We start from the raw sequence: 13,162 nt of genomic DNA, 5'->3' as shown, positions 1-13,162 counted from the left end.
ACGTCTCTTTGCGTGACCGTAAGCATTGCGAAGCCCTGTCCTGCGTTCCACGGTTTAATCGACCATTGATCAATGACCGGACGGTTAAACACGCTCCATCAATGCTATGTAATCCTTCTTCAGATTCCCCAGCCTCCTCAACCTCGACTTGAGATGTGACACGCATAAGCCATGGCTCCTCTCAGCGCACTCAATTTACTAGTCTTGCACAAACGCATTCCAGAGCCCATACCAGAGCCTTCGACACGGACATCACCACCAACACGATCCAGCTTATCAACGGAAGGCGGCTTCTTGGAAGCTTGGGCGCAAGGTTACAACGTGGGAAGCCTTGTCATATTGATCTTGATTGTCTTTTGCAACTATCGATCTGGCATATGGCTGCACAAGCTGATTCTTCTTGAGGTCAGAATCAACAAACAGCAGTTACAGTTCAAGTAAATGCTGACCAGTTGCAGCTTGTTCTCGCTCTCTGGCACGGTACTTTCATATTCGTCGAAGACCCATACTACGGATGGTACTTATCAGCAACGGCAACCCTGCTCTTCATTTCGTACTTCCTCCACAACGTCGTTGCCTGGCTGAAAATTCGACCGTTCCTTCCACAGTGGGGCTCACGTCTCTTCATCATCTCGCTCCTCTGTGTTCAGCCATTCTGGATCGCCGAGGCCTGGTCCAACTTCTCTTACTTCAATAGCCTAGGCTCGGATGCTAATGTCCGCATGCGCCCATGGGAGGCCCTCGTTCGCGACCCGTGGTGGATCTTCACCACCTGGAAGTTGATCGATGCAATCAAGAAGACATATGGCTTCAAGATATGTGCTCTCATTCGCATCAATTCTAGGTTCGGCATTATGTTACTCTGCATGGTATGCTTACAGGTCTCTCATCATATTCCGTTCGTTGGCTAACAACATAAAGTTTTTTTCTATAGCTTTCCTTCTCACCGACGCCGCCGTCTCCGCCGCACGTGTGACAGCCAGCAGCGGCATCAACCCGTACTGGCGCTTCGCCTTAGTCTTCAAGTGCGCCTCCGACACCATCTTCCTTGACGACTTCAAGTCTGTCCTTGACGAAATCGTTCACCGCAAGTTCAGCTCTGCAAACGGCACCGTAGGCCGTGGGCCAAACGTCGGCTTGAGTAGCAGCCACGATGTCCGAAAGCGCTCGCACTCGTCTCGTGGCGATGAGTTCATCGAATGTACCTCTCTTGAACAGCCGCCAAGCCTGCCAAAAGTTTCAACCATGGAACCGAGCGCGATCAAGTCACGATTTCTGAACCCATTTGCCGCGAAGAAGAATAGGACTAACGTCCCAGAAATACATGTGGGGCAAGAGATGTCTGTCACGTTACAACCCAGGCAGGCAAGCCACGACAGTTGGAACAGCGAGAGCCCTATGCTACCAAAGCCGGCGCACACTGCGTATGGCAATGAGAGTCTGGGCGTCAGCGAGAGTGACGGAAGTTCGTTGATGGGAAGACATGTATGAGGTGGTCGCACGTGACCTATACAGAGGAATTTACCGGTCCCAAAGAAAGTGTCTGGCGACACATGCTTCCAGCACAAGAATACCGTTGCGTGTAAATGTACTCAGCAAGCAGGTCCACTGCAATCGAGCCACCCGCGTACCAAGACCCGTTACCGAACCACCACCCACAGCTTTCAGTTCTCTGCAGCTCCACTCTTCCGATCATCAAACCCAGAGATGTGACGGAGCCTTCCACTGCCGGAACATAGAAGAGTAAACTGGTGCCGCTTAGCCACCCCGCTGCCACCGGGAACGCAGCCATCAAAGCCAGTAACTTCCAAAGCAGCCCCTTATTGTACCCACGGTAGGAAACTGCCAGACTCTTGATCCCAACTTCGACGTCGTCCTTCAAATCCTGGTGCACATAGATGGTGTCGTAGATCATCGTCCAGAGAACATTCGCCATGAACAGACACAGCGCGGCTGGATCCACAGGGGACCTGTTGTTTCGTGTGCCGAAATAAAAGCACACCTTGCCCAGAGCCAAAGACCCCATCACGATACCCCACGCAAGATAAAAGCCCAGGACTAGCTGTGAGGCGTGTGTGTGTCTTCTCGCCCAGGGATAATATGTCGAGCCAACGATAGCGGGGAGCGCATACTGCGTGCTTTGCACCACACCTCTCCCTACAAAAGGCAGAAAAGCTGCTGCATCCACCGCCTGGGTGATCGCAAAAAGCAGCGCTGCAGCCGACGAGATAGCCTCTCTTGGGATGGATCTGGCGGGTGCACTTGACTTTGGCATCTAGTGGGGCATCAATGAGGTCGTTCCAGATGTGTCCTGCGTTCGAGAAGAAGCTGCCGCCGAACATGAGCAGAGCGGGGTGTGCGACTTCTAGCTGTGGGGTTTGCTGCACGATCGCAGCGTGGAGACGCCGAAGAGATGCGGGTAGTAGATCAAGAAGATGCCGGCAGGTGGGCTTAGACGGGCGAGTTGGCTGAAGATTTCGAAATCATACATAGCGTTCGATTTGTGGAACCAATTCCACTTCAGCTGACCGAGCGCCTCTGTTGTTGGTACGATGAGAGTAGCAGATGCCACCTTCTCAAGAATGTTGGCAAACGTCAATAGATCACCCAGGGATGTTGGCGTATATAGTTATGATCGCAGACATACACAACATGCTGACAAGCAAGCTCATGATTTTGAAGAGCCATCTCTTCGGGAGGTTATCAGATGCGTTGTATTCGGCAAATTTCTTCTCGAGCCGTTGGGTAATATCGAGTCTGGTCTTCTCACCGGCCGTCGTGTCGTTGGAGTGGAGTGATGAAGAGTAAGGAGGAAGAGTTGAGGATGAACGTTGCCTCTGTAGCATGAATCGAGGCGGGAAGTAACCCGCCATCGGGTAATTTGTAACATAGCGCCTGTCCACACGGTGCGCGTCTGTAGAAAAACACGATGCGTAAAAAGAATGTCACTTGAAGAGTTCAGGTCTCCACTTTGGGGCCACGTTCTGTAAAGCACAATTTGAAAACCCATTTCTTAAGTGCTCGCTTCCATTTCTTTGCATACCCGAGCATGGTTTTGATGGTGTATAGCTGGGCAGCGCTATGGTATCGTCGAATCCTCGGTGTTAGCGCTGCGGTACAGCAACCTGGCGGCTACATGCATGAAGCTGCAGACCCGAGCGCAAGGCTGAACTTTGATAACCTTCTGGCATAGCGCTATAGTCTATCGTCCGGAGAATCTGGGCTCTAGTACCTTCAGTATTACTACGATGCCGACAGCGACTACCGAGATGTCGATAGACAGCGCAGCGCGTCCGCAGGTCAAGCCAGCACCAGGCCGTTAGAAACACAAAAAAATGGTAGCTTCTCTTTGATTGAGCGTGTCATCCTTAGTACAGGGGCTATGCAATTTTCTCTATCGTTCATATTAACATCTGCTTCTGGTCGATGGATTGGGCATTTGGTCAGTCAGGAACGACAATCAGATTGACCAAACGCCCGATGGTGGACTTGCGATCCTTAGCGCGGAATGCCGACTCCACGCACATGGAGGGGTATTTTTCTACACATCACTTGAACACTTAACATACGCATTGCCCTTCTACCTTTTCATTGCAGTTTCTTTTGCTTCTTTACAGGATTTTGTGCTCTCAAGTGAAGACACCCGTCTGCACAACTCCCAAGTTCGCACGTCCCCCCAACTGCCACTCGTCCCCAGCCAGCAGACACAACGCTATTGGTGCAATGGCCACCGGACCCGTCCCGCCACCCAAAGAGCGCTTTTCCCGCACGGCCTACCAATCCATCCTTTTATGGCTCGTGATCCCAGGCAGGCGCGCGCAGCGCGTCTACTGACACCGTGGAAACGTTACAGTGATTATATATATTTACAGATTCGTTATACCTTCGCCTTCGGGCATTTGGTCAATTTGAAACGATACAGAGAAGATTAGCATGGCCCCTGCACTAAGGATGACACGCTCAATCAAAGAGAAGCTACCATTTTTTTGTGTTTCTAACGGACTGGTGCTAGTGGCGATATCCTGGCCGGAGTTCGACCCTTGTGCCGGTCAGCCTTTTTGAAGTTCTTTTTGCCTGGGCAAGGGCAGGAAGACGCTCTGACCACCCCCTTCAAACTCAGCAAACCATCATTCTAATGTGCGCTGACTGTGTCTTGTGTACCTCCAGGCTTTGTATACATGTACAATCTGAGCGCGTAGTGCCCGCCCAATCTTGTGCAGTTCCTTAAGGCTGGAATCAGGCTTGAGAGTCAGTAGGTGGACGTACATGCTCAGAAGTGATTATAGTCACCAAACACTATGATCAGACTCTGCCATGTCTCCATGTTCTTTTTGACTGACAACGAGTCTTCTGGCGTTTGTCAAGATCGGCGCCCGCTTCATGCTGACATGCTGAGCAAGACTCTCCAGGGTCCACGATTGTTCTGACGACAGCGAGGATTGAGATCAACCCTTTAGAGCTTACTTGATTTACCTCGTTTTTCTATTCTCCCTTTTCTGGCATCGAGCATCGGCTTCGGTTCAGATCTTCGTTCTCCTCGCAACGTCGATACTCTGCCGCTTCCTCTTTCCAGTCATCCCACCAATATCAAACCCGCGAATCGATGGAGAGCACAGCGCAACACGGCTTCGTCAATGATAGTACTAACAGCATATGGCAGGAACCGCTCCACCCACTCTTCCTTTAGGCCAATTACTATGAACTGTTTCCTTCCTTTTTTATTCTGCAATATCCGACAAAAGACACGGCCCCCACAACAACACCTTCCAATACGAGACATCCACTCGCAGCACCCAACACTATTTCCACACCCTTCTCCCACCTCTCCATAACTGCAGCAGCGCCCACGAGCCCACCCCCAGCACACAGCCCACCAACAGCTGAAACCACGCATGCGCATCTGCCTGGCCCTGCTTTCCACGCCGCATATCCGTACCAAGTCAACATTCTGACCCACAACGTAAGCACACAACCAAGACCTGCACCATAAACAGCAGCACAAGGCACCACAACATCAAGCCTCGGCATCCAGATAATCGGTACAATCGCCACACCAGCCAAGATCGTGGCAGTGATGCAGAGAGTCGTGGGCAAAAGACGGCTCGGTGGGAGTCTTGGAACGAGAGTGGAGGAGAGTATGGCGGTGCCGAAGAGGACGAACAAGGTGTATGGACCGATATCTGACTTGTACTGACTAGGATGGCCGCAGAGCAGGAGAGGGAGGTAGAGTGGTGGAAGTAGGAGGGCAGGAGCGACGAGGAGGGTTGGGAGAACAGTAGTGACGAAGGCAGTCAACTTTGTCCGTGGCTTTGCATTGATCCTCGGTTTTGGAGTTCGATAGGCATGGGAGTTGTCGAGAGCGCAAGGTCGTGCCAGGAACGTAGCGGGTAAGACCGTAAACGAGAAAAGTACGAGAGTGGCTCCATACCCCAACTTCACACTCTCAGCCCGCAGACACACCCAAGTCAAGACCGTATACAAGACAGCGCCTGCGAAACCCGCTGCATCACATTGAGTCGATGCAACGGCGATGTCGCACTTGTAATGCGTACTCAATACGAGCATAGACACTGTCCCCAAGAAACCAAGTCCCAGTCCTGTAAGCGCGCCTTGGCAAAGTACCAGAACCCAGAACTCCTTAGTGATTAGCGGGCCGACATGTGCACCGCATACACTGAGTGCTCCGGCGAACATGTATAGCCGCCAAACCTTCGGCCATTGGTGGTACAGCCATACTGTTAGACCGACGGCAGAGCCGAGACAAGCGAGCTGGGCGCCGAAGATGGCTGATATCGCGAGGAGGGAGGTGGAGGGGTGGACGCTGGTGAAGTAGTATTCGAGCCATAAGCCCGAGGAGAGGGGCAGGCCATAGACGTTGAAGAGGATGAGGGCGTGGGCGGTGTATGTGCGGACGCGGCGATGTGAGGGGTTGGCGGAAGAGTAAGCTGGGGGGTCGGCATGCCGAGGGTCTGAGAATTCTGGATAAGGGTGGTTTGTCGTGCCTGGGGTGTGGGAGCTCATCGAAAAGGTGCAAGAGGTAGGGGCATGCTGTAGAGGGATAGGCACAGACTACTGTGGGGTGCAAGAGCAAGTGTGGTTGTGTAGCTGAGCGAACGCCGTTTGCTGTATGCAGTTAGTGAAGGACAGATCGTTGGGGTGCTCCCGACTGTGACCAAAGAGACTCCGATAACGGCAAGGACTGTGATCTTCTGTGGTCTGTCAGTGTTGATTGAGGGATGACGTACTGATGTAGTTGGTATGCTACTGTAAGGAGCCCGATTGCTCATTTGCAATTGACGACTGCTGATGAGCAAGACATGGTTACATGACACATGAACAAAACACGTAGTCCTCAAAACTTGAAAGTAATATAATTGAGACTAGGAAATATCTGACAGTCGTCAGAATCGTAAAAGGGTCGTCAGCAGAAGAGATGAAGAAGCACTCACTACCCAAGATCCATCCAAACGCCAAACTTCTTGAACACAGCGGAAGTGAACATGACAAAGCGCGTAACAAGATATCCTAGAAGATGGAGTTGACAATATTGCCACCGATAGTCGCACCTGTACATGCGATCAGAAAATGCCGTTCACGATTTTACCACCAATAGTCGCACCTGCACCGAAAATCGCCGCATTTCCCAGCTTCTTTCCAAACTTCTTGCCGCCTTGCTCGAACTTGCTCGGCTCGCCGGGCGTCTGCTGCGCAACGGGGCCCGATGCAGCGCCGTTGGAGACATCGAGAGGCATGTTGCCGTAGTTGCTGGGCGGGGGGACCGTGGATTTCTCTTCCTTGCGCACGTAGGAGGCGGGGAAAATGCCCTCCTGGCCGGTGCGCTCGTTCTTGCCCTTCCACCATTCGGCGTTCATGTACTCTGTGACGGCGACCTTGTCGTTGGGCAGCAGGGCCAGGTCGCCGGCGTCTTGGGCGTTGTATTGATACATGGCGGTAGCGTGTGTGAGGATCGTGGGGCCGACGGGGAGGGAGGGTGTCGACGGGTAGGCTGGTGGCGCAGGGTTCTCAGCATAGTAGCCGATGTTCTGCTTTTTCTCTGAGGCCGGTGCGGGAGTGTGCGACGGTGTGGGCTGGAGATTCATCTGGGACAGCTGGTTGGTGACCTGCTGTGCGGGTGCTGAAGGCAGAGCGCGCGTCGAGTTCTCGGCAGAGACGGGAAGCTGCTGCAGCATAGCATCGTGCTGAGCTTTGCTGATGACTTCGGATTCGAGAAGGAATTGGAGATTCTGGGGAACGCGTTTCAATATATCGCTTCACAGAGGCAGAAAGTCGCGACATACGTTCTTGATGTCGCCCAGCGACCGGTTGATCATCGCATTCTGAAAGGTGCTCATGTTGGAGTAATGTGTGGAGTTTCTACGATTTACTTAGTATGTTGATTCATATGGGCACACGGGCGGGGCATACTGAGAGTATCAAAAGTCTAGCAAAGCAGAGTCAAGAGTGAGAATGCTGTGTTGGTCGAAACTTCGCTGGAGTTGTGAGGGATCACCCGTCCGCGGTATCCATGAAAGTGGGGACCTCAGGAGTTCGGCAGCCTTGTGCCGCACCCATTTTAGATTGTGGCGCAGCACCTATTGAATTGCGCAACGCTCATGTGAAGACCGGAACGCAGACATCTATGAGTCGTGAGCCTTACAATGGTACTTTTACTTTCATGGAACCAATTGTAGTCTTTGGGTGGACTCGAAACATTGCTCGAATATCTTACGTTTAACACACATATTTGACTACCTCCACAGCGGTCCAACCTCTTCAACCTCCTCTCCACCACCTCGACATCTAGTGCATCTTCATTATGATATCGTGAAACATGCCCTGCCTCGTCTTTTCGAACTTCTCAAAAGCATTACTAACAAAGCCAACAGGGATCTGCTCATCCCCTTTCGTCAACTTCTTCCACGTCTCGTCCATGAATTCATTCAACGGCATGCCAATGTTGCCGCCATCCTTGATGTCAGGCTGGTGTTTCGCATCGTGAAGCTCTGTCTGCACTGCTGGTGGAAAGATCTCAATGACCTTGATGTTGCCTGGGCCAGCTCGTAGTTGCTCGCGAAGGACCAAGATCATGTGGTGCAGCGCAGCCTTGGAGGCGCTGTAGTTTGGACACCTGGGAAGGGGAAGAAGAGCTAGGCCGGAGGTGGTGTAGATCAGGCTTGTTTCGTTATCCTTCTTCTGCAGGAAGGGGATGAATGCCGTCGTCAGGTGCATGTATGAGATGTAATTTGTGCGGAATTCGAGCTCGAGTACCTCTAGATCGACTGTATCGGGCTTTGAGAAGTCAAAGCCGCGTTGAATGCCAGAATTCAGGATGACGGAGTCGAGATCGGGGTGCTCCTTAGTAACGTCCTGGACGAACTTGGGAATTTCGTCGAGCTTGGTGATATCGAAAGCTTTTGTTGAGACCTTGTCTTTGCCATATTTGGAAGCGAACTCGTCCAGCTTCTCCTGTCGACGTCCTACAATAATAACCTGCTTGCCATTCTGCACGATCTTCTCGGCGAGGGCCCAGCCAATGCCTGATGTGGCGCCGATAACAAGAACTTTGTTGTACTTGAGAGACATGACTGCGTCTAGAATGTGTGCTGTTAGTGAAGATCAGGAGCAGTGCAGCGAGGACCACAGCTGTTATGTAGTGCTGTTCAGCTAGGAGTATTTATGACGAGATGCAGACCACTTCAAGTATACAAAACTAAGTACGAACAAGGCTAACGAATGCCCACATTGCATGTAGAGATCGGCATTAGCGCTGTTAATGAGAGCTTCTTACCAAGAGCCTCGCTCTTTTTGCATCGTTTCCCAACCCGAAGCATCGAGCCTCAAACACTCCAGCTGCCGCTCCATAGTGGCTCGAAGTGGATCCATACGTCATCATTCGTCTTTGATGTGGCATCCCTGCCCGGCAGTTGAGACACTTGAACAACGGAACATTCGCAACAGCGATGCTTGTCTTCACAAGCTTTACGGCAGTCTGGAGGGATCCACACGGACGTGATGTTTGGCGTAAGCAGCAGCGTGAGAGTTGCACGCCTGACAAGACGGGTTGTGCAAAGGGGTAACCGAGTGACGATTTCTCGGACAGCACTGTCAGGCCGAAGGGTATGGAGCTGCCAGAAGTACGAGCCGCTAAAGGGATTCGGACCGCTGGCCAAGTTTTAGGACAGCAGGACGAAGCTGATGGTCAACTACAGCTACACGGTCGAAGAAGCGGAAGAGTCAACTGAGCAGGGCAAGATCGATATGATTACGTTTGGGAGGCCGTTTCTATACAGTCAGTTGAGTTCGTTGTTTTTTTATTTTTACACTAGATAAGATTGTTGATGGAAAGGCTCGAGCTGACTTGCAATGTGGACAGGGTTTTGTCGAGCAGACCAGGAAGAACGTGCCGCTTGCAGAGCATGATAGGGGCGGGAAGGGGAACTACGGGCCGTATGAGGATGTTAACTAGAACTACAACGACTGGCCAGTAGCTACATGAGTAGGGTAGATATACAAGACAGAATATAAAGAGAATGGTGACGATAGGTAGATAGGAGGCAAGCCTGTTGCAGACATAAAAGAGACTGTGTTGGTTGTTGCTCTGGCCGGCGCCAAGCTCTCTTCGATTTTCTATCCACTTACTGTGTGATGCGAAGCGACAAAGAAAGTGGTACTCATTTACCTTCCCCGTGTTGTTGTGCATTTTGGTATCAATTTTGGGTAGCTAAAGCTGCAGCCCGAGAGAAAAACTCAAACTCCAGAGACGTGGAGACCCAAACGCCATCGCTATGCATGATCAAGAACAATCTACTTCCGCAATCCAGAAAAGTCCTTGAGGACGTGAGCCATATGCGTATTCGTAACCCTACCGTTCTTGCGCGGCGCACGCTTCTTCTTCGGCTTCGGCGTATTGTCGACAATCACGCGCGGCGCGGTGGCAACGTTCAGACCGACGTTGAGCAATGTGTTGCGCATGTCGTCTGGGTTGGCAGGAATAGCGATCTTGTGCCAGTCGCTAATGAACTGGGTATCCATGGTATGCTCAAGCGACGGGTCATTGTCCCACACCGTCTTCGGTATGCCGTCCTTGGTCTCCTTGAGCCTTATGAGCTTCTTCGCCGCCATGGGCCTGATCTCATCCGCCACGTTCGGCCAGCCATCCTTAAGGTCTTTGATCGAGAGTCCCTGCGCAGACTTCTGTGCCTGGAGATAGGCCTTCAGCTGCGAGGGGTTGCGAATAGCGAGCTTCGGTTTGTAGTGGTAAAGCCCGGTAGCATGGTCGAAGCCAATCCGGTTGTCCTTCGATGGGGAGTGAAAGAGCTGGCGCAGCTGCTTCCAGTTCGGCTGATCTTCCCTAACGTTCAGATACTTCATGACCTCCTCAAAGGTGAGCTGCTTTAGCCCCTCCTTAAGGTGGTCACGGGCAAAGCCGAATTGCGTGTAGACGTGGTCACCGGTGCCTGTGTCCGCTGGCTGCGAGTAGACGACGCTGGTATTCTCTGCAGGGCGCTTGCGCTTTGCGCCATTTGCAGACGAGTTGGATGGGGTTGGCGAGGGTGCGGCGACGTTGAGGAACGACATTGTGACAGCAGATGAAGTCAATCCAGCTGAAGAGTGTTTGGAATGGCGAGAGTATTCGGAGCGGGCTCTGATGTCCCTGTGTGTGCAGCGTCTAGTGAAAGGGTCGCACAGTGGTGAAGGACAAGGAGGGTGAGTTCCTGGGCGATAGCGTCGAAGAGGGTGGAACTGGCGCGGAATAAAGACAGTATAGTGATAGTGAGGATGAAGGCAGCGATGATGCGGGCTTGGCCTATACAGCGCTAGCGCGACGTGCTTAGACAGATGGAAGCTCTGCGCGACTCTCAAAGCTCCCACCAACGCGACTTGATTGTCTGCGCCGCCCTGTCGACTCTCCTTTGTCTCTCTTTTTGGCGCGTCTTTGCCACGCGCTCTCGACAATGCGCTGAGCCTGACGACAATTTACCCACCCACCCAACATGGCGGCCGCCGCAGTAGACGTGGGCTATCTGGCCGCGTCGTACTCAGTACCGGAGACGACCTTCCAATCATTACTGTCCGAGCCCACAGTCGAGCTTGTGCAGTCACTGCTGGTGCATATCGAGGCAAAAGCGCGCGAAAACGATGATCTCAAGTCGGAGAAGATCAAGGTCGACGTCGAGCTTGAGGCTGCCGTGCAAGGCGGAGACACCCGCGCGCGCACGCTGAAGGCAGCCGCGGACAAGGCACAGAAGGAAACAGAGCAACTGCAACAGAAGCTTGCGCGGGAAGGTGCGTAAACATCAATGGCTGTTAGGGAAAGAGCGCCCCCTCCTGACGTGCCTTCCATAGAACTGGCACGCCAGCAAATCGAGAAGGAGCTACATGACCTCAAGAATTCGTCGACAAGCTCCACAGCTGAGGTGCAGGCATTGCAGTCTCGCATCAAGGCTCTCGCGTCCCAGAACCGCGACACTCTGGCCATGCACGAGGCCAAAGGTGTAGCCCACGACCGCCTTGCCAGAGAACTCTCAGATCAGCACCAGAAGTTCGTCGACTTGCGCAAACAGCTGTCAGCTCTCGAGGAGACCAAGCAGTCACTCGAGAACGCCGCTGCCAATGTCAAGTTCCGCGAGACCAACTTCCAGCAGGAGATCGAGCTTCTGCGCAAGAACAACGAGTGGTTCGAGAGTGAGCTAAAGACACGTTCTGACGACCAGACAAAGTACCGCAGGGAAAAGAACGTCCAAGTCGCCGAGCTGCAGCGTGCTAACGCAGACGCATCCGAGACGATCGACACCCTTCGCCGTACCGAAACGACATTACGCCAGCATATCGAGAAGCTCGAGCAGACGGCCGATGAGTCCCGTGTGCGAATTGAGCAGCTGGAGGATGAAGCCACCCAGAACCAGGCATCTTTTCGCAACGAGCTTGACAGCGCCCGTCGACTGGCGACTCTCCATCAGGAAAGCGCTGAGCTCGTCAAGGGTCGTCTGCAGCAACTCCAGGCTGAGCTGTCTCAGTTGAACGACAATGCTGCCCTCGAGATTGGTCAGCTCCAGGCTGAAGTCGAGTCGGAGCGCAACAAGGTTGCAGAAGCTGAGGCTCGTATTGCAGAATTGGAGACTGGACAGGAGAATCTGCTCGCTCAAATCTCTGAGCTCGAGAATGCTGCTCGCATGCCTGCCACACCTCGACGCCCCCTGAACGGTGCGTTCGAGACACCTGGCAGGGCAGGCTCGCCCGCAGTCTTCTCACCAGGAGGCTCGCGCTTGAAGGGCGGCATGTCGGTCACCCAGCTGTACTCGGAGAACATGCAGTTGAAGTCTGAGATCCGCACATTGCGCGAGAAGAGCGAAGAGAAGGATGCAACTTTGGCTGAAATGCTCGAATCGCTAGAGCAGGCGCAGCCCGAGATTGAAGAGCTCCGCCGTGAGAACGAGATGTTGACAAACCAGACCACCGAAATCAGCGCCCTCCTAGACGAGGCTACTGCGGACAGGGAGGCAGCACGCAAGGATGCTCGCAAGGCCCTCGGTGATCTAGAAGGTACCTACCGCGAATGTACGACACTTCGTCAGCAACTCCAGGATACCGTCACGCAGATGCAATTCCTGCTCTGGCGTCAAGAAGCAGCCGAGAGGGGCTTGGAGTCGCTTTCACCGGAACAACAAGAGCGTGTCAGACACGCCGCGCAGCATAACAATGAGATGCCGGACTCCCAAATCGACGAAAGTACCGCGACTGGTGCTCTCATTGCGAAGCATCTTCTCTTGTTTACGGATGTTCAGTCGTGCTCGCAGAAGAACCAGGAACTTTTGGCAGCCATTCGATCGGTGGCCGAATCCCATGAGGGACAAGAAGCTCGCGACCGGGCTGATCAACATAAGAAGGACGAGGAGGAGCTTGGACAGCTGCGAGGACGATTGGCTGAGCAGGAGGAGCAAATCCGATCGCTTGACCTGAGACTGAAGAGCGTCACGAAGGAGCGTGAGATGTACCGTCGTATCACCACTAGCCGAGGACACCAACTCAATGCTGATGGAACTCCTGACTTCGGACAATCGTTTGACAGCCGGGCGGCATTTGCGACGCCACCACCCGGAGGCTCGATGCACATGGACCAGACACCTCACTCCAAGGAAGTTGCAGGCTACGAGAAGCTGAT

At 53.0% G+C, this 13,162-nt stretch overlaps 7 protein-coding genes across 7 annotated transcripts; 1 reads left to right on the top strand and 6 right to left on the bottom strand.

The window, feature by feature from the left end:
* Window positions 1–171: 171 nt before the first annotated feature.
* Window positions 172–1,491, top strand: BU25DRAFT_344148 (uncharacterized protein; the record flags this gene model as incomplete). The annotated part of the gene is made up of 3 exons (XM_033702988.1): window positions 172–405; window positions 459–869; window positions 922–1,491. 3 exons carry the CDS (start codon window positions 172–174, stop codon window positions 1,489–1,491), a joined length of 1,215 nt encoding a protein of 404 aa, XP_033560451.1.
* BU25DRAFT_472534 (uncharacterized protein) lies at window positions 1,407–2,608 on the bottom strand. The gene has a single exon (XM_033710854.1). It carries the CDS (start codon window positions 2,273–2,275, stop codon window positions 1,508–1,510), a length of 768 nt encoding a protein of 255 aa, XP_033560449.1. The 5' UTR covers window positions 2,276–2,608; the 3' UTR covers window positions 1,407–1,507.
* BU25DRAFT_297075 (uncharacterized protein) lies at window positions 2,456–2,608 on the bottom strand (the record flags this gene model as incomplete). The annotated part of the gene is made up of 1 exon (XM_033701928.1): window positions 2,456–2,608. A coding segment is annotated over one exon (153 nt), but the record flags the coding sequence as incomplete, so codon positions are not given.
* A 1,599-nt stretch (window positions 2,609–4,207) lies between these two features.
* BU25DRAFT_104278 (uncharacterized protein) lies at window positions 4,208–6,369 on the bottom strand. Its single transcript, XM_033700268.1, has 2 exons — window positions 6,246–6,369; window positions 4,208–6,123 (listed from the first exon to the last, which is right to left on the bottom strand). The coding sequence occupies exon 2, from the start codon at window positions 6,019–6,021 to the stop codon at window positions 4,696–4,698; it is 1,326 nt and encodes a 441-aa protein (XP_033560448.1). The 5' UTR covers window positions 6,022–6,123; window positions 6,246–6,369; the 3' UTR covers window positions 4,208–4,695.
* On the bottom strand, window positions 6,352–7,534 carry BU25DRAFT_412081 (SH3-domain-containing protein). Its single transcript, XM_033706712.1, has 3 exons — window positions 7,426–7,534; window positions 7,299–7,374; window positions 6,352–7,244 (listed from the first exon to the last, which is right to left on the bottom strand). Exons 2-3 carry the CDS (start codon window positions 7,350–7,352, stop codon window positions 6,579–6,581), a joined length of 720 nt encoding a protein of 239 aa, XP_033560447.1. The 5' UTR covers window positions 7,353–7,374; window positions 7,426–7,534; the 3' UTR covers window positions 6,352–6,578.
* Window positions 7,535–7,638: 104 nt separating this feature from the next.
* On the bottom strand, window positions 7,639–8,657 carry BU25DRAFT_412080 (NAD(P)-binding protein). Its single transcript, XM_033706711.1, has one exon. It carries the CDS (start codon window positions 8,581–8,583, stop codon window positions 7,801–7,803), a length of 783 nt encoding a protein of 260 aa, XP_033560446.1. The 5' UTR covers window positions 8,584–8,657; the 3' UTR covers window positions 7,639–7,800.
* Window positions 8,658–9,490: 833 nt separating this feature from the next.
* BU25DRAFT_104252 (transcription initiation factor IIE, beta subunit) lies at window positions 9,491–10,773 on the bottom strand. Its single transcript, XM_033700267.1, has one exon. It carries the CDS (start codon window positions 10,576–10,578, stop codon window positions 9,805–9,807), a length of 774 nt encoding a protein of 257 aa, XP_033560445.1. The 5' UTR covers window positions 10,579–10,773; the 3' UTR covers window positions 9,491–9,804.
* Between the last annotated feature and the right edge of the window lie 2,389 nt (window positions 10,774–13,162).

Source organism: Macroventuria anomochaeta, assembly GCF_010093625.1.
Source record: "Macroventuria anomochaeta strain CBS 525.71 unplaced genomic scaffold BU25scaffold_22, whole genome shotgun sequence".
Classification (NCBI taxonomy): Eukaryota; Fungi; Ascomycota; class Dothideomycetes; order Pleosporales; family Didymellaceae; genus Macroventuria; species Macroventuria anomochaeta.
This window is presented reverse-complemented; position numbering and strand designations above follow the sequence as displayed.